This window comes from Myxine glutinosa, chromosome 11, assembly GCF_964187855.1.
Source record: "Myxine glutinosa chromosome 11, kmMyxGlut1.1, whole genome shotgun sequence".
In the NCBI taxonomy this organism is placed as follows: Eukaryota; Metazoa; Chordata; class Myxini; order Myxiniformes; family Myxinidae; genus Myxine; species Myxine glutinosa.
The window spans coordinates 114,246,439-114,273,258 of record NC_136271.1 but is presented as its reverse complement, the minus strand read 5'-3'; the positions used below and the strand labels follow the sequence as shown (position 1 = coordinate 114,273,258).

At 43.5% G+C, this 26,820-nt stretch overlaps 1 protein-coding gene across 2 annotated transcripts in view; it reads right to left on the bottom strand.

Moving 5' to 3' along the window:
- TEP1 (telomerase associated protein 1) overlaps positions 1–26,820 on the bottom strand; it is a 154,481-nt gene that overhangs the window by 28,452 nt on the left and 99,209 nt on the right. For both annotated transcript variants that reach the window (XM_068131228.2, XM_068131229.2), the window contains exons 26-41: positions 23,514–23,606; positions 23,154–23,286; positions 22,776–22,935; positions 21,589–21,710; positions 21,341–21,426; positions 20,505–20,619; positions 19,850–20,222; positions 17,142–17,259; positions 16,923–17,044; positions 16,533–16,632; positions 13,119–13,274; positions 10,507–10,719; positions 4,767–4,929; positions 620–829; positions 237–394; positions 38–145 (exon numbers count right to left, since the gene is read on the bottom strand). In XM_068131228.2, the coding sequence (XP_067987329.2) occupies positions 38–145; positions 237–394; positions 620–829; positions 4,767–4,929; positions 10,507–10,719; positions 13,119–13,274; positions 16,533–16,632; positions 16,923–17,044; positions 17,142–17,259; positions 19,850–20,222; positions 20,505–20,619; positions 21,341–21,426; positions 21,589–21,710; positions 22,776–22,935; positions 23,154–23,286; positions 23,514–23,606 (2,430 nt within the window). The remainder of the gene's footprint in view (positions 1–37; positions 146–236; positions 395–619; positions 830–4,766; positions 4,930–10,506; positions 10,720–13,118; positions 13,275–16,532; positions 16,633–16,922; positions 17,045–17,141; positions 17,260–19,849; positions 20,223–20,504; positions 20,620–21,340; positions 21,427–21,588; positions 21,711–22,775; positions 22,936–23,153; positions 23,287–23,513; positions 23,607–26,820) is intronic.

The window sequence follows — 26,820 nt, the reverse complement described above, 5'->3', positions numbered from 1 at the left end:
GCTTGCTGATGGTTATCAGCACAGATTTTTTACGTACCACATATTTGGCATCCGGAGACCAGGCACAAGACGTAAGCCAGTCACGATGGGCTGAGATAACATGAAACTGCAACACTGACTGCTGTATATCCCACACGCAAAGGCTCTACACACAGGGCAAGGTGCAAATAGATAAATAAAAACAATCGGTACAAAGTATCAAATACAGTATACACTTGTGCATCACCCATGCTCACCATGTCCCTCCCACCCGTAAGCAGTAGGACACCATTGGGACTGAAGCGGCAGCATGTCACAGCATCCGCATGCTTGTGGAGTTCAGCATATGGAGTGAGTGGGGAACTTCTCGGCTGGTCCAATGCATGCGTGAGCCACATTCTCACCTTTCCATCCACTGTGCAAAAATATACACCTAATGCTTTGTTCAGGTAAACAAACTGGAAATTTTAAAAGTAGTTGGTGGCACAAAATACATTTTTCATTCACTGCAGAAATTGATACTCAAAATACAAAACAATAATCAAAACGAACCAAGATACAGGAAAAAAAAAACAAGAAATCACACTTTAGCCCATTACATGTTGGTATTTTGCCCAGAAAGAAGAATCGATCATTACACCTGTGCCAGAAGCGACATGAGTCTTGGATGTGGAAAGGGCGAGGACAGAAACACGATCAACGTCAAGTTCGTTGATAATGGTCACAGTGGTTGGGCTTGTCCGAAACACTATAATCCGTCCATCTTCAACACCTGCAATTAGCAGGCCATTTGCTAGCCAAGCCATGGCCAGGATTGCACGGCGTTGCCTTGGTGCTCGTATTGCTGTGCCTGGTCAAATCCACGGGAAGGAAGGACGTCAGGAGATATTGACGAATAAGCATCCTCAACAAGACTCACTAAAACACGGAGTCATTCGTCTCCAACTGATAACTTCGCACCTGCAGCTTGAGATAAGTTTAGAAAATCGAACAAAAGACCTGACACAGACAGTGACTCGATAATTTGGGATCTGAAACAAGACAACAAAGTAATCCATGCAAAATAATTATATACAAAGAGCATGCTGAAAAGTAATTACTATTATAACTCTCCAAAGCAGGTAAATATATTTGAATAAAACAGTGTTGTTCTTAGTTAGTTCTTCCCACCACTGGGAGCGAAATTTCGTGATTCTAACATTGGCCGTCTCAGTGCTACATTAGTCAAGATGGCAGTGCTGTGAAGCGTGAAGCACTGGAGATGCCATTCGGGATGACCGACTGGAGATGCCATTCGGGATGACCGACTGGAGATGCCATTCGGGATGACCGACTGGAGATGAGATTCGGGATGACCGACTGGAGATGAGATTCACGATGACCGACTGGAGATGAGATTCACGATGACCGACTGGAGATGAGATTCGGGATGACCGACTGGAGATGCGATTCGGGATGACCGACTGGAGATGCGATTCGGGATGACCGACTGGAGATGCGATTCGGGATGACCGACTGGAGATGCGATTCGGGATGACCGACTGGAGATGCGATTCGGGATGACCGACTGGAGATGCGATTCGGGATGACCGACTGGAGATGCGATTCGGGATGACCGACTGGAGATGCGATTCGGGATGACCGACTGGAGATGCGATTCGGGATGACCGACTGGAGATGCGATTCGGGATGACCGACTGGAGATGCGATTCGGGATGACCGACTGGAGATGCGATTCGGGATGACCGACTGGAGATGCGATTCGGGATGACCGACTGGAGATGCGATTCGGGATGACCGACTGGAGATGCGATTCGGGATGACCGACTGGAGATGCGATTCGGGATGACCGACTGGAGATGCGATTCGGGATGACCGACTGGAGATGCGATTCGGGATGACCGACTGGAGATGCGATTCGGGATGACCGACTGGAGATGCGATTCGGGATGACCGACTGGAGATGCGATTCGGGATGACCGACTGGAGATGCGATTCGGGATGACCGACTGGAGATGCGATTCGGGATGACCGACTGGAGATGCGATTCGGGATGACCGACTGGAGATGCGATTCGGGATGACCGACTGGAGATGCCATTCGGGATGACCGACTGGAGATGCCATTCGGGATGACCGACTGGAGATGCCATTCGGGATGACCGACTGGAGATGCCATTCGGGATGACCGACTGGAGATGCCATTCGGGATGACCGACTGGAGATGCCATTCGGGATGACCGACTGGAGATGCCATTCGGGATGACCGACTGGAGATGCCATTCGGGATGACCGACTGGAGATGCCATTCGGGATGACCGACTGGAGATGCCATTCGGGATGACCGACTGGAGATGCCATTCGGGATGACCGACTGGAGATGCCATTCGGGATGACCGACTGGAGATGCCATTCGGGATGACCGACTGGAGATGCGATTCGGGATGACCGACTGGAGATGATTCGGGATGACCGACTGGAGATTAAAATTGGGATGACTGACTGGAGATTAGATTTGGTGCACCGTTACGATCCTGAGAGTAAGACGGTCAATGGAGTACCATCACAAAGGTTCACCATCCCTGACTTAGTTCCATCAGCTATTAATCTCTTCTCTAAACTTGAGGAACATTTTCTTAGAGAACATTTTTCTTCTAACGATTTCAAGGTCGCTATGAAGCGCTCGTTAAGTCATTAGGATGCACAGTTCTATGGTGACATCACAAAACTACTTGAACATTAGCAGAAATGTGTGGACTGCAGTGGTGATTATGTTGTGAAATAAACATGCACCACGGTAGAATAAACATTGATGTTATAGTATCCATCTTTGTTTCATGAGAATATATTTATCCGTTTGAGAAAAATAATAGAAGGCATTACTTTTCAACACACCCTCGTAGTTCTAGTGCATTATATTTTGAGTGGACAATATTGAGCCTCATCAACATCTTTGTGCTTGTTTCAATATCCTTGAATAACTCCGAATACTAATGTGACCGCTAATCTCTTCAACTTTCCAATTATGCCAAAATCTATACTATAAGGGAGCTGTGTGTGTGTGTGTGTTACCATTGTTCTCAGAGATGGCTTAGTGGACCTTTGTCAAACTTTCAGATATTCATCAGTGAGTGTCGTGGAGTGTCATGGGCAAAACAAAAATGATTTTTTTTTTTTTTTAAACAAAGTTGGATTTATTTGGGGGAATTTTTTTATTTTTTTATTTAAATAAATCACTCCATGGTGCCTGTGCCTATGTGAAAGGTAATATTAAATTATCCGATTAGTGTGTGTTTGTGTGTGTGCGTGTGTGCATGTGTGCGCGTGTAATATAATATTACATATTAAATTTCATTATCCTTTGTGGGTGCAGGGAAGTGTTTTAGGCACCCACAAAAAATAGAAAAAATCCAAATTGACAGAGTTGAGAAAGGGGGGTTGAGGCTTTGGGGGAGGAGGGTGGGGACTTGGGATTGGGAAGAGAGATTGAGGACTTGAAGAAAAAAGGGTGAGAGATGTGGACCTAGGGTGAGGACCTAGGACCTATGTTCCTCTCTGAAAATCCATTTTAGAATACCTTTACATAGCTTTACATTGTTGGGTTGAAGACTTGGGGTAGAAATGGGTTGAGGACTTGATGGACACATCTTACATTTTCAGCTTAACAGCTGAATTTCCACGGGTCCTGACATTATGCTGTCAAACTCCCTAAATATTCCACACGCTATTGGGAATGAATTCCCTTACAACAGCTCAGTGGAACCCGTTATCTACGACCAAGTTATTTATAAATTGGTGTTAAATGCACTCAATCAATTACAACTGATGTAATTTTATGTCCGTCATGACACAACGACCAAGTTTTGGTAGCCATCAAGAGAGGAAGGTAATTTTGATGAATGCTGACCATGTAAAACAGGTTGTTGCTATGTGAAGGTATTTAAAAAACAAGACCGAAAGTCTAGCAGTGTCGTAGCCGTCCTTGTAAAATATTATAAACCACAAACACATATGATTAGCTTTTTAAACAGTCGCTAATGCTGTTCATAACATTAAACAAAGAAATTTGGAGGAATCCCGACATCCGTGGGGTAAGTTTTACTCACAGAACTGAGGAAGATCTACTGTAGTTCGGTACAAGCGTTGGGTACGCACCGTTTTGTTGGAAGAGACGTAACGCCGATGCTTTCGATATTTGATGGTCATTTTAACAATCGGTTTGTTTGTGTTTCACACTGAATGAAAAACGTAAAGGTAGAGCATGGCGATTGTGATATATGACAGGTTCGACGATATGTTCGGCATGAACGGCATATAAATCAAAATGGCGGTGTGTGAAGTCAGCCGCCGTACCGCCGTAATGGCATCAGACGTAATCACATCACCCTGTCATGTGACCAGATCCTCAGCTCTGATTGGTATACGTTTGAGGGGACATACATACAGACGGACAAACACTGTTCTGGACGGCTTTGCCCTATTATATGGGCTACACCGTAAAAAAGAAAAAAGAAAAAAAAAAACTTTAAATTGATTTTTTCTTTTTTTGCGATGTGAAGGTATTCTAAAATGGATTTTCAGAGGGGAATTTTAAGTGACCGTTGAGAACATGTGACCATTCTGAAGCGGTGCCTGCTAAAGCAGGTTTTAATTTTTTTGGACCATATTGAGATTACATGCTCGTACAGTTTATCATTTTAGTTTAAGGATTTGCAAAAAAAAAAAAAAAAAAAAAAAACCTTTGTAAAAACATGATCATTGTTACTGTGTTTTGCCCAGTATCAATACCTGTCTCGGTGTTGAAGATATACACATCTCCGGTGTGGTAGCCACATGCCAACCACCCCCCATCATCCTTCACCGACATGCACAAGACACGACTACACCGAGTCTGCTTACCACCTCCAAACTCCATCACAGGACGGCCAAGCCCACCTGACCACACAGTTACCTGCAAACACACTCGTGAATGGACAAATCACAAACCATTTCTGAACAAGCAGGTGGGGAGGGAGAGGGAAAATGCCACAACAGCAATAATAATTCATGGTTACATCCCACATCAGAATCAATTTTCCTCTATTGCACTTCATTTGCAAGTAAAGTCTCAAATCAATTTACAAAGAAGACAAAGGTAAGAAAATAAAATATCATTGCCTTTACCACCCTTACATGACTGTTAATAGTGAGTCGGGTGAGGGCTGTAAAACGTCGAAGCAGTCATTTTGCGGATGGCTGGCTTCATGTCAATTTGGAGACAATAGCACACTCAAGCACTCTTCTTCAGAGCATGACCTAACCCACGATGGATAGCAGGACTTTAATGTAATTTAGATCCCTAAAGGAGAAGCTAATTATTCTGAAACGAGTGACACATGGTCGGTGGACAAGGCAGAGCAGGTACACACAACTTACAAAATAAAGGGATTCATTTAATACAAGACTGAAGCATGAGCCATTTACAGACAGATCTAGACGAAGTCAGATCCAATGTGTGTGTGTGTATGTATGTGTGTGTATGTGTATATATATATATATATATATATATATATATATATATATATATATATACTGAAACGCAAAAGAAACTTACCACCTTTGAAACCTTTAAATATCAACAATAACACTGCGTGTAGTAAATGTGTGAACTTATTTGTGGACAATAGTGTCCTCACTGTCAGACAAAACGGTCACGGATGGTCACTTGAACCTTCAATGGTCACTTCATAGCACAGCTGTTGAACAGCCGTTTTGACTGTCAGTGATTAGCCAAGGGGTACGGGATGATTTTAATGAGCTGCACGTGATGTCTTGATATTGGCTTTAAAAAGGCCAGTGCAAAATGGGCATTTCAATCAACATGCCACGATTGTCAAGGGATCAACGGCAGCGTGCCCTGGGCATGCTGCAAGGCGGGCTGAGCTACCGTGAGGTGGCACGTCGCCTTGGCTGTTCACACCAGACGATATCGGCCCTGGTGGACAGAGACACCCTCCACAACTCTGCAGATGACAGACCTCGATCAGGAAGGCCAAGAGTCAACACTGCAAGGCAGGACAGGCAGATGGTCCGAAGTCACCTGCGGGATCAATTCCGTCCAGCATCCCGCACTGCGGCAGAAACTCCGGGGCGTGCAAACCCACGGATCTCCAATGATACTGCACGAAGCCGACTGCATGACTATGGTCTGACTGCCAGAAGACCATACAGAGGCCCCGTGATGACGGCTGCCCATCGCCGCAACCGACAGATGGTGCCAGCAGCATCAGCAGTGGACCTTGGCGCAGTGGAACGAGGTCGCTTTCAGCGATGAGTCAAGGTTCTGTGTGGACAGTCCTGATGGGTGTGAGCGTGTCTGGAGAAGAACTGGCGAGCGATATGCCGATTGTTGCTTGCGTCAGGCCAACAGGTGGGGTGGTCCAAGTGTGATGGTGTGGGCCGCCATATCAGGCCGGTACAGGACGCCACTGGTGGTTGTGGATGGGAATCTTAACGCCCAGCGGTATGTGGATAACATCCTGCAACCTCATCTGCTGCCATTCCTGCTAGACCACCCAGAACTGAGAACCTTTCAGCATGACAACGCTCATCCCCATGCTGCTCGCTTTACCACTGCATTTCTCCAAGGCGAGAACATCAACACCATGCAGTGGCCTGCGCTCTCCCCTGACCTGAATCCCATAGAGCACCTGTGGGATGAGCTTGGGAGACGCGTAGTTGGCAGGGCCAGGACACGGGCAGAGCTGCTTCAGACATTGAGGACTGAGTGGGACAGAATCCAGCAGCAATCCATCCAAAAACTGGTAGGCAGTATACGCCGACGATGCACTGCCTGTATCCAAAACAATGGTGGCCACACACGCTATTGAAAGGGGACTGACATTGCACCCTGTGCTGTTCTGTACTGTAGAACAAACTGATGAGACGGTGTATCTTGGTCAAAAACTTGACATGTCATCAATAAAATGCCAATGTTTCAATTAGCAATTGTTGGTTTGTTTTATTTTGAACTGTTACAATTTTATTACATTTCAAACAAGTGGTAAGGTGACTTCGGACCATCTGCCTGTCCTGCCTTGCAGTGGTGACTCTTGGCCTCCCTGATCGAGGTCTGTCATCTGCAGAGTTGTGGAGGGTGTCTCTGTCCACCAGGGCCGATATCGTCTGGTGTGAACAGCCAAGGCGACGTGCCACCTCACGGTAGCTCAGTCCGCCTTGCAGCATGCCCAGGGCACGCTGCCGTTGATCCCTTGACAATCGTGGCATGTTGATTGAAATGCCCATTTTGCACTGGCCTTTTTAAAGCCAATATCAAGACATCACGTGCAGCTCATTAAAATCATCCCGTACCCCTTGGCTAATCACTGACAGTCAAAACGGCTGTTCAACAGCTGTGCTATGAAGTGACCATTGAAGGTTCAAGTGACCGTTTTGTCTGACAGCGAGGACACTATTGTCCACAAATAAGTTCACACATTTACTACACGCAGTGTTATTGTTGATATTTAAAGGTTTCAAAGGTGGTAAGTTTATTTTGCGTTTCAGTATATATATATATATATATATATATATATATATATATATATATATATATATATATATATATATATATATATATATATATATATATATATATATATATAGTTGCAGTTTTGGGAAACTACTGAGAAGTAATGGCAACCACCATACAGGTCCCTTAGAATAGTTATTTCATAGCAGAACATTATCTTAGTCCCTTTCCTGGTGTTGGCTTAGCGGTTAGGGTGCCGGCTTTGGATCCCAGGATCCCGAGTTTGAATCCCGGTCGATCACTGAATTAACGCCAGGGGGGTTGCCTCATCCTGTCATCCTTCCGAGGTCGGCAAATCGAGTACCAGCTTGCTCGGATGAATGATCCCCCTGTGTACCCCGATTTAGAATAGGTAGACAGTATCCCTGCACATCATAAGAGGCGACTAAGGGTTGGCGTTAGTAAGGACATCAGGCCATAAAAACATTGCTTCAAACAGGGAACCATGATTGTCATGGGGCCCACAAGGCTAACCCCCGCTCTAGCGGGGAAAAATGGCCTTAAAACGATCATTCATGTATATTCTTTCACTTATTTCGGGTTAACATGTTATGCGTTGGGGAAGGGAAAGACAGGTCCTCCTCTCATAAGGGATATGCACCAATCAGAGTATGAGACCCTTCGAGAGAGCTAGTGGGGGCGGAGTGACAGGCTCCACCAATCCTGAGCCAGGACACCCTCAAACACACCCACCCTCTGAGGGTGGCCAAAAGGCCATTCTCCATGTGTTTGAATTCTCATTCATATTGGACATTGTTGGATGCACACGTGTTTGGATAAGATTTCTCGTATCCGGATTCAGATTCGAATAATCACCAAAATTGAATAATGTCTTCCTTGTCACACACCTAACCTGTCTTCTATGTTTCGTCTGAATCCGTCCACAACTTTGAGATGTCCTGTTCACAAACAAACAGACAGGGGTGAAAGCATAACCTCCACCCACCTTCGGTGGCAGAGGAAATAAGATAATTCACTGTCGGGATTTAAATTGGTTGGAAAATTTGTTTCGCTTCTGGACCTCGTTGTATTCGGCAATTCACAAGCGTCTGTGTTGTCTATAAACCTGTATTGTTATATTCGTCCCTGGACAAAGTGTCCAATGTATTGACATATCCAAGCTTCGGGACAAGCTCTGACACCAATTGTTTGGTCATGAAAGCACAATAACTCAACCGATCATGAATGGACGTTCCTCTCCTTCTTTTAGTACTCCAATATGGCGGAGGCACAGGAATTGCTGATGTCACAAAACAACCTCCATTAGTGAAGTTGGTATTATCTAAATATTGCTTCAATGGAAAAATAAAAGATTTAGTTCAGACCCCTTATTGCCTGCATTTGTACTGGAGGGCACCACATATTTGAGAGTTTACGTTTCAAAAGAACTCGCTAAAATAAACACGCAACTATACCTGTTTATAGATAAACTACGATTAGAAAAAGGTTGAAGTACAAAAAGACGACAAATTCTCAACTTTATTGATTGGAAATGATGGATGAATGCCTCTGTAAATGCAACTGGTAACACTTCTGGTCACGATGATCATGGAAAACAAAATGGAAATTGAGAGTAGGAAGCATGATGTATTCGTGATGCTTCGTGAACATGTGTGCCTTGACACACGCACATGAGCCAAGACTGTAAATTCCCACACACTGTCAGCTTCAATCGACTGGGAGGGAGCGAAAGAAGATTAGGGAAGGAAGGAAGGAGGAAGGGAGGGAGGGAATGAGGCAGACTGTGCAAGGGGATGAGGGTGTAATGAGGGATGGCAATTGGTGCGAGGGTGGTCTTGGAGCTGCAATATCAAATCGAAGTGGTAAATGCGTCATGGAAGGTCGTAAATCATTCACATGCGAACCATCCACCGATTAGCGAATACAGTATTTGATGGTAAAAGGTAAATTGTTCATTAGCGAATTAGGCCTTATTGATGCCGTCATTTTGCAAGAGACTACTGAATAAGCTTTTTGTCCCCCGTCGCACAGCGGAGCGAAAGGGGGACTATGGTTTTCCCCTCCGTCCGTGTGTCCGTCCGTGCGTGCGTGCATGCGTGCGTGCGTGCATAAGCGAAGGACCGCATTCGAATTTGGTGTGTGGGTGCAACCCACGTCAAAATCCAAGATGGCCGCCGCCATGTATGTCTGATGCCATGTATGTCTGAACCTTGTGAGCGGAATATCTTGAAAAATATGCGAAGTACCAACTTCTAATCTGGTGTGTAGGTGTATCTAGGCATAAGGAAGAAAGCTATTGAAAATTGGGTCGCCACGTCAAAATCCAAGATGGCCGCCGCCATGTATGTCTGATGCCATGTATGTCTGAACCTTGTGAACGAAATATCTTGAAAAATAAGCGAAGTACCAACTTCTAATCTGGTGTACGGGTGTATCTCGGCATAATGAAGAACCCTATTGAAAATTGGGTCGCCACGTCAAAATCCAAGATGGCCGCCACCATATATATGTCTGAACCTTGTGAGCAAAATATCTTGAAAAATAAGCGAAGTACTAACTTCTAATCTGGTGTGTGGGTGTATCTCGGCATCAGGAAGAACGCTATTGAAAATTGGGTCGCCACGTCAAAATCCAAGATGGCCGCCTCCATGTATGTCTGAACCTTGAGCGAAATATCATATCATAGCATGTTTTCTGCGTCTTCCACTTTGTCAACTCGCAACACTTCCCCGACGGGGGACCTAGGCGTAACGCTTGTTTTTAATCTAAATGGAGATAAATGCATGCTAGCATCCAAGAAGTGGGTAAATAAATAATGGACAAATTTTAGGTTGAAAATGAATATTTGATTGTCATTTGGGTCTTTGTTTTCTTTCTCCCCTTACTGTTGCAGAGCTATGCTCCGCCTAGGATGGATTGAGATACCGGAGCACGACACCCCTGATTATAATTAGGAACAATGTTGGAAGAACTTCCCACCCAGCAGCCCAAGCTCACCTTGCAGTCATGACCTGCCGAGATGAGCCAGCGGCCATCAGGCCTAAATATCAATGCGTTGACCGGTCCTTGGTGGCCCATGAAGGTTCCAATTAAACAGGCCTTTTCCAATGACCACAGTCGAATCTCTCCATCCAAAGAAGAAGTAGCAATAAGGCGGCTAAAGGGGTCGAAGGCTGAAGAACACACTGCTGCCTTGTGTCCACTTAGCACCTGAACAAGGACAATATATATCATAGGACATATGGTTCAGAACAAGTTCCCTTTATTGTTTAAAAATTTTGATCCCAGCTATGGCTGGGATTTTCGATTATAAACATATATATACATATATACATATATACAGTGCATTCAGAAACTATTCAGACCCCTTTACTTTTTTTTCACATTTTGTTATGTTGCAGCCTATGCTGAAATCGTTTAAATTGATTTTTTCCCTCAATCTACACTCAATACCCCATAATGACAAAGAGAAAACAGGATTTTAGAAAGTTTTGAAAAAATTTTAAAAAGAAAAAACTGAAATATCACATTGACATAAGTATTCAGACCCTTTGCTATGACACTTGAAATTTAGCTCAGGTGCCTCCCATTTCTCTTGATCATCTTTGAAATGTTTCTACACCTTGATTGGAGTCCACCTGTGGTCAATTGATTGGACACGATTTGGAAAGGCACACACCTGTCTATATAAGGTCTCAAAGCTGACAATGCATATCAGAGCAAAAACCAAGCCATGAGATCGAAGGAACTGCATGCAGAGCTCAGAGACATGATTGTGTCGAGGCACAGATCTGGGGAAGCCTACAAAAAAATCTCTGCTGCATTGAATGTTCCCAAAAGCACAGTGGCGATGGGAGAAACTTCCAGAAGGACAACCATCACTGCAACACCCCACCGATCTGGGCTTTATGGCAGAGTGGCCAGACGGAAGCCTCTCCTCAGTGAAAGACACGTGAAAGCCCGCTTGGAGTTTGCAAAAAAGCACCAAAAGGACTCTCAGACTGTGAAACAAGATTCTGTGGTCTGATGAAACCAAGAATGAACTGTTTTTGGCTTCCGTCTGGCCACTCTGCCATAAAGCCCAGATCGGTGGGGTGTTGCAGTTGATGCAAACAATTCCTATAGGTTCCCAACCTCTGCTGATTACTTGATTACAAACCCCCTGTCTGTATAAAAGCAGTATTGGAACAGACTGTTATTACACACTCTGAAGCATTATTTGGACAGTATTGCACTGCAGGAAGTAGTATATTGCTATCATAATGGCGAGAAAAAGGCAATTAACAAAGGAAGACAGACAGACCATTATAACCCTTAAAAGTGTAGGTCTTTCCTTTGGAGAAATTGCAAAGAAAGCCAAGGTGTCAGTGAGTACAGTTTCCTACACCATCAAAAGGCACTTGGAAACTGGAGGAAACTCTGACAGGAAGAGGTCTGGCACACCCAAAGCCACAACAGAATCAGAAGACAAGTTTCTGAGAGTCAACAGCTTGCGTGATAGGTGGCTCACAGGACAACAGCTTCAAGCACAGCTTAACACTAGTCGAAGTAAGCAAGTCTCAGTTTCAACTGTGAAGAGAAGACTTCAAGCTATGGTTTGACAGGTCGCGTGGCAGAAAGAAAGCCATTGCTAAGATGGCAAAATAAGAAAAAGAGGCTTGCCTGGGCCATGAAGTGCTGCCAGTGGACTACTGACGACTGGAAGAAGGTCTTATGGACCAATGAATCAAAATTTGAAATCTTTGGTTCATCACGCAGGGTTTTTGTACGCCGTCGAGTAGGTGAAAGGATGGTTCCTCAGTGTGTGACACCAACTGTCAAACATGGAGGAGGAAGCGTGATGGTCTGGGGCTCTTTTGCTGGATCCAGAGTCGGCAACTTGCACAGAGTGACTGGCACCCTGAACCAAAAGGGCTACCACAGCATTTTGCAGTGCCATGCAATACCCTCTGGTATACGCCTAGTTGGTCAGGGGTTCATCCTACAGCAAGATAATGACCCCAAACACACCTCCAGGCTATGTCAAAACTACCTTCGAGGAAAAGCACAACACGGTCGGCTTCAAATCATGGAATGGCCAGCACAGTCTCCAGACTTAAACCCCATCGAGCTGGTTTGGGATGAACTGGACAGAAGGGTGAAAGCAAAGCAACCTACAAGTGCAACACATTTATGGGAACTTCTGCAACAGTGTAGGGAAGAACTTCCCGAACAATATTTGAGTAATATCAATATCAATATTTGATTGTTTATTTGTTCTATGCTTAATTTCAGAGTACATTGAGACATTAAACTGCATAAATTTCAATAAAAACTGGAAAAATTGAGGCGTTCTAAAACTTTTGAACGGTCGTGGATACCGCATCATTTTGCTTTTATGTTAAAATATGCAAATATGTTTGAGCTCGGTTTGATCGAGGATTTTCCAGTACCGGGTGCAACCGGAAGAGAGACAAAAGGAAAGTACAGATACCGATTAAATGGAAACACCATTTCATGTGACGACGAGTAAAAGGCTATTATACAATAGCACACAAAGAAAGAAAACCACATGTACGAGACAATTTTAAAAAAATTATGCACACAATTCATAATTGGACAATTCTCACCGCAGTCTTCTGCATATATATTGTGTCCCACAGAGTCACAGTTCCATCCCACGACCCAGCAACTAGCATCCGGCTCTGTGGGCACCACGAAACGCAGGACAGTGGGCGCGAGACAGAAAACTCTGCGTGAAGGTTACCGCCCGATACGCGCCACACCTGTAAACAAATAAACACCAAAATTACACAAATAAATTAAATTGCACACTGCACATAAACAATCTCAAAATTGTATTCAATCAGAAAAAAACAACTTTCATCATTTCAACAATCAACAGCAATCTCATCACTTAAACAATAGCCAGCAGTGGGAATTTCATTAAAGCCTCGTTTGTTTCTTCCTCGTCCACCTGCTGTGCCCCTCCTCAACTCAATGTCAGCTCGTCCTCCGTATCCCTACCAGATATTTATCTGGACAAAGAGTGGAAATGATTCATGACATCTTTACAACTGAAGCGGTTCATCAAAAGCCTCGATTACACAACTTAACAAATTTAACATCCGCAAATAGACTTTCCATGTAAGCTGGATAACGCAATAATGTTCCCCTAAATGACAAGACCAGCAGGGAATTAGTTTGCTTCCTTTGGGCAACAACTGCTTTCTGCTTAAATTAGAATAGGATGGACTACCAGCTTATTGGGGAGTTGAAAGAAAGTACAATTACGTTTGTGGAGGTAGATGAAGGAATCCCATAGAAAAGATAGGATTGTAAAGTATAACATGGACCGTGGACACGTAGGAGACATCTCGATGTATTTAAGTAGGGAAACTGTAGCTTAAGATTGTTTATGTGTCTTCACACAAGGGGTGAAGCTGTGTTAACTAGGTAGGGATTAAGGTTAGTTTTCCCCAGTACGTGATATTCCCTCTGTGATCTTGTCCCTACGTTTTTACAACTACAACCAGGCCAGCCATGCAAAGCCTCCATTAAACAACAATAACCGTCCACTGCATGCAAACAAGTTCCCGAACATTGCCGATCGGCAAGCAAGCCACACCTTAATGAACACTCACGCCAACCCACACCAAATATACATATATACACACATTTATATTGCTTTGAGAAATATTACTACATATAATTTTGTGTGCTCCTGTGCCCATCACACTTTATTCTAAAGCCTTCCTACTGTTGTACCATTGGAATTGCTACATTAAAGCTCCAAATCCTCCTTCTTCCTCTTTAATTGATTACAACCAAGTAAATACACAATTAACTTTCCAATGGTACTATTATTATTAATATTCTATGACAACAGGAACACTTTAGGATAAAGTCTGACAGACACACACAAACACACCCATTTCTCCTTTTAGTAATAGTTGGACTGAGATGAAAGGTTTCACTGAAAATTAAGAGATCAAAGTGCATGCTGTTGTGAGGAATCATCTCAAACATTTGACAAATCATATGGGGTGCTGAAAGCTGAATAGTCCCACTCTTTCAGCACTCTCACCATGTAGTTGGCATGTATTATTTGCAAGCTTTTCATTGGGTTCGTTATGCTTGACCCAGGACTTGCCACATTTTTGTTTTCCCTCTGGTGGGTATCTTGTGCCAGCTTTCCTCATGTAACAGAGTGGGGCCCTCCATCCTTCAAATTAGACATGCACTCTATTGTGGGACAATGCAATCGTTTTCCTTTTTTTTTTTTTTTTGTTAAATCTTATCCAATTTTGTTTTCCACCCATCTACTTACACCTTTAATAGGTCAGCCCAATTCTAATTTCTCTTCACATTTGTTGTTGCATCAGGAATGGTGAAGGAACGTTTTTTTTGTATACCTCATTGCTCAGCAACTGTCAAATTATTCAGAGTTTTCTTTGCTTGTGCCTACCACCTTCCCACCCCATCTTCCCCTTATCCGCCTTAAAAAAGGTTAAATAAAGTCTCCAATTAAAAACCGTTTACAACTAGAAAGGCCCTCGGTAGAGCACGTACCTCTGCCAGCCTGAATAGTTTAGATTTTGTATCCCACTGATGGGTCGGATATAGATTCGGAATTGAACCAAAATCTAATCGCCTTGTCCGTGTCACCAAACCAACTCATCCACCTAGTTTTGTTATAATCCATCCACAACTTTTCAAAATATCAGCTATGTATTATTTTTGGCCCCCCATCTCTCAATGGTGAGAATCACTTATAAAATAAATAAATAATTCATGTAAGAGAATCCGGATCCAGATCTTTATCAAAATCTAATCAATTTGTCAATATCGAGCACCCAACCTATTCACCAAATTTCATTCGAATCCGTCCATTACTTTTTGAGATATCCTGCTCACAGACAGACAAACAGACAGACAGACAAGGGTGAAAACACAACCTCTGTCCACATTTGGTGGAGGAGGTAACTAGAGAGTTCATAGAACACCTTACCCTGCAGTCTTGAGAAAAAGGTCATGGGGAGCGTCTTTTAAACTCTTCCTTTGCGTATTTATTGTACTGAACAAGCAGCACGAGACAATGCTATATTTGTCTCACTGTTGAATCGCTCAGTTCTTCTGCTCTCAGAGAATGAGACAGCATAAAAAATTTGGCCAAATACTAAATGGAAGGCTTTTGAAAGTGCCAAGTAGGTGATTTGTGTTCTACAGTGTTCAAGCATACGTTATATTTAATTGAAATAAAATTAAGGTTTTAAAGGCTGCAGAAAAAAAAGTTTACCACGATTGATGTACCGTCTTTTACACCACCTTATTTAACACATTGAATAAGTTATCCGTGCCTGTTGTTTATGTCGTTTATGATGTCGCAAAAACAGTAAGTTTCCTGTTTGAAATGCTTTCCAATTTTGTTTTTATTACTGTACTTCTCTCTTAAGCCTGGTGTTGGGCTAGCGACTAGGGTGCCAGCTTAGGATACCTAGGATCCTGGGTTCGAATCCCGGTCGATCGCTGAATTAACGCCAGGGGGTTGACTCAGCCTGTCATCCTTCCGAGGTCGGCAAATTGAGTACCAGTTCACTGGTAATTCCCCGTTTGTCGTAAAAAGGCGACAAAAAGGGTTGGCGGCAGGAAGGGAATCCGGCCGTAAAACATTGCTTCAAAAAGGGGACCAAAAAACAACAACAACCACGGTCCCCGAAAAAGGCCAACCCCCGCTTGCAGGGAAAAATGGCCTCTAAAGGTGGTTTTTTTTTTTTTACTGTACCTCTCTCTGCACATGCTTCATAGGGATGAGATTCCATACATTTTGCCAATTTCAGAGCCAAAGGACTGCTAAACTGCAGATTTGCATTCCGATTTGTGTTCTACAGTAGTCGAAATATAAAATTCGATCGAAATCAAGCAGTTCTTCGATCTCAGTCTGACATCTGTAGACAGACAGTCAGAAAAACAAAGTGAACCAATAATTGTTTAACCCTGCTTTTCGCTTTGTATATGCAGGGTAACAAACGTTAAAAACTTACCTTTACATTTCCATCCCAGGCACAAGAAGCAATGAAGTCACCATTAGGGGAGGTAGAACAACTTGTTATACGGTCTTCATGGGCTTTCACCTCCCAAAGTCTAAATGCAAAAATAAATAAAAATAACGATACAATACCAACTTCATCTTGTGCATTTGACAAGTTTTGCGAATTTGATTCAAACGGAACAGAAAATGCCAAATGTCTTCCCATGTCATTCAATGATAATGTGTCCCACTTATTTCAACCAACTCGATGGAAGATTACATGCACAAAATCCAAATTACAAAATATCTATATTTTAAATGTACTCTCCTTTAAATTAAACTTTGCACACCAGTCGTGTTATTTAAAATAAAAAACTCAAATACGTTAATGCAAATACACCACCTGAAACCCTGCACATCCCAGCACGAGAGAGCACCAGAGGGAGAGGCTACACAGATCGCTGACTCTGAGGTGAAGCAGCATGCCGACACTCCATCACCATACACTTGCAACTGGCACACTTCCTATGGCAAAGCGCATGGAATAAATAAGCCCAATGAGAGAAACGTTAATAAATGACAATCTGCTTGGTTATTGGAATATGTCCCCAACTAGTCTTACCTGGCCAGTGCTGGCTTTCAGAATGCGCACACAGCCATCTGAGCATCCAAGGGCAAGAATGGCACCACCAGGTGAGATTGCCATGCATGTTGCACCACCATGTACACTAGTCAGCACCCTAAGACACCGAAATAATTCCAACAATAATGTCAAAGTACATTAGAGCTCCATCTCATATTTACTTTCCAGCATTGTAATACCACTTACCTGACAAACATGCTCACCATGTACTGGAAAAGAAACAATCAAAAAGAGCACAAGAGGAATACTGTATTTTGAGAAAAGTTATTTTGCTATCTTTATCAAAAACTCTTCCTCACTCTCCTGGCACTGCCCTCTCCACCCCACCCCCAGGAGTACCTCTGGCTACGGCTTCCTCTCCGCTCCCACCTTTTGTTCATATGTGTTCTGTACCGTCCTCCAAACAGTGATGACTCCATTTACATGTCACTGTCTGACAACATGGACCAACTTCTATCAACTCATCCCAACTTTCTCTTCCTCATATGTGGTGACTTCAACTGTCATCATGCCAGCTGGCTGGGTGTGGGTTCCTCTCTCACCAGCCATGGCACCTCAGCAAAGGACTTCTGTGACTCATTGGGACTGTCACAATCTGTCAATTTCCCGACCCGGATCTCAGTCAATGGAGTATCTTCTCTTCTAGACTTGGTTATGACAAACGTCCCGGCAAATGTCTGCTGCTCTTCTTCTGCTCCAATCGGTTCTTCTGATCATGTGCTTGTTAAAGTAGACATCTCTCTGGCCATTCTCAGAGAGCCTCCTCAGCGTCGACGAGTCTGGCATTTCACTCAGGCCGACTGGCACGGGCTACAAGCAGCCATCAATCATCTGGACTGGTCTCCCATCTCGACTGCCTCTGACATCAATTCTTGCTGGAAATTCTTCCAAAGCAAGTGCTCTCTCTCATGCACAGATTTATCCCATCTCGTCTTCAGTTGTCTTACCCTTCCTCCCGTCCATGGTACACTGAATCTTGTGGTGAGGCAGTTGCCCTGAAACAACTTGCCTTTGCCTCTTGGAAGGCAAATCCAACTGAAGGTAATCTCAGTTCCTTCCACCAAGTTCGGAACAAGTGTGTGTCTACCCTCAGGAGTGCCAGGAAGCACTATCTCTCCACACTCAAGAATGAACTCTCAAACCTGTCTCCTTCCTCCAAATCCTGGTGGCGTCTGGTCAAATCCGTTTCTGGTGTTTGTTCCCTCTCCATCCCCTCCCTTACCTCAAATGGCTACACAGTTGACACCGCACGTGACAAAGCCGAATGCCTCAACTCTGTGTTTGCCTCAAAATCTTGTGTCCCAAACCCATCTCTCTCTGTTCCCACCTTACCCAGTCGAACCCAACTGCTCCTGGACTCTGTGCCCTCCTCTCCTGACAAGGTGGAGACGTTTTTGTCAAACCTCGACTCTAATTCTGCAACTGGACCAGACGGCATCAGCCCACGGGTCCGAAAATCCTGCTCTGCCGCTCTATCTCACCCCCTCTCTGTTCTTTTCACCCTTCTCCCATGCCTCCCCCCCCCAAAGCCCTCTCCCTCCCACAGTTCTCTCGATGTCTCCATGTCTCTCGGTCCCTGCTCTCAAATGTTGTGTTTGTGTCCTTCCCCCTCTCTCCCCATCTTGTCTACCGCTCCCGATGTTATTTGTTTTGTGTGTCTGTTTGCCTTTCTGTGTGATTAATGTTCGCTCTTTCACGAGCCTCGATCTTGTATACAAAAAGAAAAAAAAAGAAAAAAGAAAAAAAAAAGCCAGTCGCCGACTGGGCATCCTCCGTCCTGCGAAGTCCTTCGTTGGCACACCTGAGCTCCTCACCACATACAAGGCTTTCATCCGCAGCTCAATGGAATACTGTTCCCCCCTCTGGGCCGGTGCTCCTGCCTCACACCGAGCTCAGCTTCACGCTGTTGAAGCCAAAGCTTTCAGAATCATTGGAATCTCCTTTCGATGAAGCTAACTCCGAGGGCCTTTCACTCACTCACCGCAGGCAGGGTTGGTGGTCTTTCTGTCTTCTACTGACTCCTCTCCGGCCTTGCTCCCCCAGCTCTCTCTGTGCTCTGTCCCCCAAATATTCCTACAGGTCGCACAAGATCTGCCAGCAACCCTTTTATGGTTAAACTGCCAAAATCTAGGCTCTCTGCTCACCTTCACTCTTTCATTCCCCTTTTCTCCTGCCTCTGGAACAAACTCCCCCACTCCCTTCAATCCCACTCCTCCCTCCAGGTCTTTAAAACAGCTGTTCACCACCATATCTTATCTTCCCATATCCAAAACCTTGATCTTTCTACCCCCGCTAATCCACCCCAGATACACTTTTTCGAAATTCCAACTTCTTTCCTGGAAGTCCTTGGAGTGTCCATATGTTTTATACTTCTCCCACCTCCCCCCAAGCCCTCTCCCTCCCATAGTTCTCTCGATGTCCCTGCTCTCAAATGTTGTGTTTGTGTCCTTCCCCCTCCCTCCCCATCTTGTCAACCGCTCCCCTTATTTTGTGTTTTATGTGTCGGTTTGTGTCGGTTTGACTTTTTGTGTTATTAATGTTTGCTCTTTCACGAGCCTCGATCTTGTATACATACAAAAAAACAAAACAAACAAAAAAAAAATCAGTGAGACAAAGCACAAATGAAGCAGAAAATCTAAAAGTTAAAGTAATTTTAGTAGAGCAAAGTACTTTTAATAAAGCCTGACCTTGAGGTGGTCTTCGACTCTTGGGGTCTGTTCAGGCACTCGAGCAACCATTTCACTTCACCCTTCTCCAGAGATGCACCTGTTTTTGAATGGCCTTGTCCAGCTTGTTCTTGCAGGTTACCCATCAGAGCCCTGTTCAGCTCTTGTGTTCTTGTCGCAGTGGAACTGGATTCTTCTAGGCCAAGAAGCCGATTCACCTGGTGAGCAATTGGGGAATCACGGGCTGTATTGAGGGCATGTTGCCAGAATAAGGAAGGAGCTTGGGCCTGCAGTTGAGCAAGCTCATGGGCATTTTCGCTGAGAAATGTTTGAAATGCAGAAACATCCGGTAAGCTTGCTCTCGCTTCACGGGGTAGTTGTCGCACATTTGACTCTGGAACAAAATACAGTTGAGGTTTCATGAACGATCCAATGAACGGAACATATTGCTGCACTGACAGTCAAGCAACAAGAAGAAATTACAACTTTAATTCCTTGACTGTACTGAAACTTTCGGTTCTGTATCTGTCCCTGTCTGCTCCCCACCCTTCCCGGCCCCCCCCCAAAGTCACCGTTCCCACTGCCCATTTCCGCTTCCCTTAGGGCACAATCCTTAGTTTAAAATTACCTTTTCGAAAGAAAAAAAAAATCTGCAAACACCGAGCACACGCCTCACCATACAGTTGGAAGTCTTCTAGGAGGTACAATGGAGAGCAAACTTGGCACTTCATGGCCAGGAAAGGCAGACTAGTCAAAAGGACACCAAGTTGAGCAAACTCTCCTGCACTCACCTGCACAATCATATACATTTCACAATCTCAAGACATAGCTTTACTCCACATCCAAGCACCAAGTTCAAATTCCATAAACTATATGGAATGTCTTCAATATATTGTTTAGCATAAACGTACACGTGCTTTCATACAAGCAAAGTTAAAATATACTACCTATGAACCTATATATAAGAGCGGAGGAGCTGCAGACTTGGGGTAGGGTGGGGGTGAGGACTTGAAGAAGAAACGGGGAGTCCGAGTGGAGGACAGAGAGTTGGAGTGGGGGACACAGAAGGGACAGAGTTGAGAAATGGTGGTTGATGCTTTGGAGGGTTTTTATTTTATTTTATTTTTCCCTTTTGTACACAAGATCGAGCCTCGTTTAAGAGCCAGCACATCAAACACATATTAGCACGTAAACACAAAAAACATAAACTGACACGTAAAACAATAAAGGGAGGGGAGACAAGAGAGGGAAGCACACAAGCACAACAGTAGAGAACAGGGACATCGGGAGATCTGTTTGAAGGGAGGGCTGGGGGGGGAGGGGGAGACGGGGGGAAGGGGAAGGGAATGGGTACACGGTACACTGCCACAAACAGTCCATTGCCTTTTCACCCTATCACCTCACCCTTCCATGAGCCTCAATCTTATATCCATTATTTTCTTTCTTTTTTTTATAGTTATTTATGCCAAGAGTTATGATTAAATGTATTCCTGATTTAATAGATTTACTGACCAGGTGCTGTGGTAGATGCAGTAGTGCTTCGGGTAGTGGTGACAAGCAACTCCCAGGAAGAGGAAATACCGAAGCCAAGAAGTGTGCTGAAACAAAAAGGTTACAAAATGCAATAGAAAATTTTAAGTTTGATTTTGGTAAACATGCAGAAATCCACCCAAACCGATGGGAGCCAGAGATGGCAAAATGGTTGCGAGACACCTGGTCGGAAAGGTAGGCGGAGAAACCGGCAAAGCTTACAAATGTACCTGCTATTAGGCAGTGAGTCTTCCTTTCAGCACCACCTTTAAGCAAGTAGCGTACCCTGACTGCATCCGCAATACCTCCCTGCAGCTTTGGCAACCATCCAGAAACTCCTTCTCCCAGAAAGCTGGCCATTGCAAAGAATGAATAAAATACATTTCAAACCCTCTGCTCCACTTAAAAAAAAATTAAAATAAATAAAAAGGAGATCGTTAAAACAAAAGCGCAATAACATTTGGCGAATGATAAGAGAATGTAAAGTCAATGAACACTTTCTCACAGTCACAAAAATATACGCTGCACTCTGCAGTTAAAATACCAGATGTTACGCACTAATGGGAAATATAAGAAGTGATGAAGTAAATTGAAATGTTTAGCAAGCAGTTAAGTTAAGCCTGTGCAAGTACATTTGTAATCATCTTACTATAATTCACCAAATGTCCGTCTGTCCGTCTGTCCGTTCGAAGGTACCGCAAAAGCGGCTGAACCGATCGCAATGATATTTTGGGTGGGTAATTCTGGGACCCCCTGGAGTAAAATAGGCTATATTGTTTTTCCAATTTTCCAGTTTTTCCAAACATGATGGAATAATATTTACCGATATGAACAGTGGTGTGGCTTTTGTTGAAATTCTACAAATACTGTTTATTCTACATACCAGGAGAGAGTAGATCGACTCCTGACGAACTCTTCCTATATAAACGTGCGGCTCCGAAGTAACATGGCAGCGTGTGCAAAGCGACTGAGAAACAGGTGTAGCGGCCGTTTCCGTGTTACAGATTCGGCGCGCACTCTTCACACATAAACGTGCGACTGAGAAAGACTGAGAAAGACTGAGAAAGATGTGTAGCGGCCGCTTCCGTTTTGCAGAATTCAATCTTTTTTCAAAATGGGCGCCATGTACTGTTTAGATTTTGATGATTTGCGTGTGATAATGATTCAATGGATGTTTATATGAATCGTTTAAAATTTAAAAAAAGCCTTCAATTTCCGATATTTTGCCTTTTCATTTGGGCTTCCCAATTGAAGCCCCGCCCATACGGCGGGTACCGTTGTTAGTACACAAAATACATCCTGTGTGAGATTTTGAGCACAAGGGTTGCAAAATTGGGAGTTAGATGCACAAGAAAAGATCGCAATATTCCTCTGTCAGAAAACATGTGAAGGAAACTTATTTATTTGCAAAACTTGCCATTTCAGGCTGCATAGCAGACGGCTGAATAAGGCAGAGGGCAGAGCACCTTCTGCCTGCCTGGCTGACTTAACCAAATCGATCCAAGGCACGGCTTCGTCCTTGAAATAAAAATTTGCCCCAAGGCTGATCACGTGCTGGAGTGTCACCTCGGAGAGACCTGTATAAGGTAGGAGACAAGTTAAAATGCTAGTTAATTTTTTGAGGCCAAAATGGCGGCCCTCCCCCCCCCCTCCTCAAGAATGGCAGATTGAGGTTGATGAAACAAATCCAACAGTCGGTGAATAAAAATAACCCACCAGCCCCAACCATAACAATGAGTGACAATAACTATTAACATAAATGATAGTAGGAAATAAAGTGCAGTTTTTATCTTACCATCATGACAACAGAAAAGGCTGAGCAAGGCACGGCTGACCGGATCTTGGCCAAGCTCATCCTCGAGGCGACATAACACCTGCTGCAACAACTCAGGAATGGTCTGGCCAAGCTCGGCTATCTTCGATGTCAGCTGTACACAACAAAATACGTGACTTCAAATGCAGTTTCCGCACTTGGTCGACACAATGCATGAACGGTGTCGACGAGTCGCATTTTCTATGATTAGTACTGCCTTTTCTCCAAGGAAGAGGATGATTTGGTCACATTTGAGGATGATTAGGTCACATTTGTAGAGGACAAATACCAATGACTAGACTCAAGACCACTCACGGAGGCCAAACCTAATAGCGCTCTGACCTTTTCAAAGTGTCCAAAGAAGCGAAGCTCCTCACAAGCAAGCTGGAGAAAGCGTGGTTCGGCCCCACCCCGCTTGCCAAGTAGCAATTGCATCTGCAAAGCAGAGAAACATGGTGGCTTCCTGCAAGCAGCACCAAAAACAAGTCTCGCATAAATCAAATCTAAGTTTCCCTCTGAATCTAAATTTTAAATAATCTAAAATCATAATCTAATTGACTAGACGGATTTATGGGAAAAGGCCATGTATAAGCTTCTAGGTGCATTTTTGGGTAAAAGTTGTGAACCTCACTTTTTAACATAATTAGGGTATGCTGAATTCAATTAACCCGGTTCCCAAGCCGAATTTTGAGTTTTTGACCTTCTAATTAGCATAAACAAAATGGCCGCCAAATTGCCATTTTTTTGACACATTCTTGGGACAAGCATTTATAAATCATGTATATACATGCAGCTGTATGTTATATACACCAATTGGTGCTGTTTTAAACAATCTACCGAGAAGTTTGTCCACAGCACTGCTACCATTTCACGCATTAACTGGGTGTGACACCACCTCCTATTTTGCAAATCACACCAAACGAACATCATGGAAAGTCTTCAAAGAGCACAATAAACTGCTGAAGAACTTGGGCATTGGTGAACTCACAGAGGAGACAATAAAATCTGCAGAAGCGTTCGTCTGCAGAATATACAATGTACACAGAACAACCGCTGTTGATTCAGCACGACATATGTTGTTCTCCAAGACTGGTAAACCAGAAGCAATGTCACCGACAAGTGATGCTCTTCATTTCCATTTGATGCGAGTACACTATCAAGCCATGGTATGGAGAAATGCTCATTGTGCCATACCTGACCTTCCTGCACCTGTGGAAACGGGATGGAAACGTGGTGATTCAGGACTAGAGCCTATTCTGATGTCACCGAGTCCAATCCCAGAAAGTTTCCTCGAGATGATTTGTTGTGCATACCAGAAGCAATGCAAGACTCGACGCTGCAAATGTCACTATTCAGAGTTGAGGTGCACATGAATGTGTGCCTGTCAGCAAGTGATGATTAGACACCTTGTATGAATTTGATGTAGTTTGGCAAAATAACATGTGTGACATTCCTGAATGTTTGTGCTTCATGGCCATGTATACTTAATTTTAGAATAAATGGTTGTATGAAACATTGTCTTATTAAAACCATTTACCATTTTATAGTGTCCAATTTCAATGTCGGTTTGAATGTGTCTTTTAATATGTCACCAACCATAATGCAGACGACAGATTTATGAAAAAAAGGCCATGTATAAGCTTCTTGGTGCATTTTGGGGTAAAAGTTGTAAAGTTAAAGTAAAAGAGCTGCATGTATATACATGATTTATAAATGCTTGTTCAAAGAAATTGTCCAAAGATGGCAATTTGGTGGACATTTTGTTTATGCTAATTAGAAGGTCAAAACTCAAAATTCGTCTTGGGAACCGGGTTCACCTAATTCAGCATACCCTAGTTATGTTAAAAAGTGAGGTTCCCAACTTTTAGCCAAAAACGCACCTAACATTCACATTTCTCAGAAATATGTCGAGTCTATAAATCAAATCTAATCATCAAATTTAATTTGGTGCTTGTTAAAATGCAACTAATTTTGAAGTTTATAGTTGATTAAATGTGCACTTAAATCAACTGTAGACCCCAAATAGCAATAAAATTTAAGGAACTTGCATTAAAAATAAGTTTCCTGAACATTTCCATTGGAATAACAGAGGAACAGATATTTTATTGCATTCCATGCAAGAAATTCAGCAGGATTTAACGAAAACTACTCCCAAAGTAGATTGTGGTTATATAAATGCCATTTTGACAATAAATGTCCATCACAACTTTTGATTTGTAAATTATGTCATCAGCGAATTTAAGAAAAAAAGCTGAAAATACACAAAACAGTACATTGCTCGCACCAAAATGAGCGGCATGATGGGATTAATCATGCGCTCAGAAGAGTTCACACAAAAATGAGCAAACTTTCAAGCTGAAATACACTAATTATATTAATTAAATCACCAAACGACATCACAAACCTTATTACACATATTGTACAACAGATATTAACATTTTACTCATTCTTGATCATGATGATACCCAACAAACACAAACAAACCTCCTCTTCAGGATAAGATAAGACCTTAACAAGACACAGACAGAAAGAGGATGAAGACACGACACAAATTATAAAATGCAGAATTAATCATTTTTAACTTGGATATAAACATTTGAGGGAATAAAACCAACTAACGTTTAAATTCAGCAAAAAATACTATGGTTATATAAGATTGTATAACTTTGTCAAACAGTGCTCAATGGCAGTTGGGCGAGCTAGGTGAACCCATAGGCAGTGGAGGCAAAAAAACACACAAGAACACACGGTGGCACCCAGTAGAGGGCATACCTCCGCCTCCGCCAGCTCCCCCTTCCCCCATTGCCCCCCCCCCCCCCCAATTTTCATTTTCAGTTGAGATCCTGGCAAAGCTGAGGATGAAGCACACTCAAAAACGTTTATTCTCACCGATAAACTTCCGAATTTCCAAATGCAAGTCATTTTGGGCCACAGACGAGTGCAACTACAGCTATTAGGTTATTTCTCCAAAATAACCTCAGATTGTGTCCCGGTGTCCAGCCATATGTGCGTACGCCCATCTATTAACATTTGACTAAAACCCGTTAACATTTGACAAAAACATCTCACAAACTACCCGATCGATATTGATCAAATTTGGTACAATGCATCAGGACAGCATGGTCTCATAGAATTGTGCTCCCCATCTGGATGTGCCCCCCTATGAGGGTTGAAAGGGGGGTTTGCCCCAAATATTTGGTGGTACTTTATTCAAAAATCTTCTCAGAAATTGCCAGACAGATCCCGACCAAAATCGCCACGAGGCATCGGGACTATGCCCGAATGCCAAGTTGTGCTCCTCATGGCCGTATTTATCCTGGAAAGTGGGCCACAGGCCCTCTCCCCGAATCCCTCATTTTCACTAAACATCTTCCCCATAACTACCTGAGCGATACAAACCAAATTTGGTCTAATGCTTCAGGACAGCAAGGTCTCATGGGGTTGTGCTCCCCATCCGGATCTGCCCATTTAAGTGTGGGATTAAGGCGTGGGGGGGCATTGCCCCAAAGGGTGGGGTTCACCTCAAATTCAGGAAATTCATTTTAAAATCTCAGAAACTGTGGCGAAATAACCATCTGTCCTGCAAGGGCTACATTTGTATCATTATACACTGATCAAAACCTGGACCTCAACTTGCACTCCGTCATAA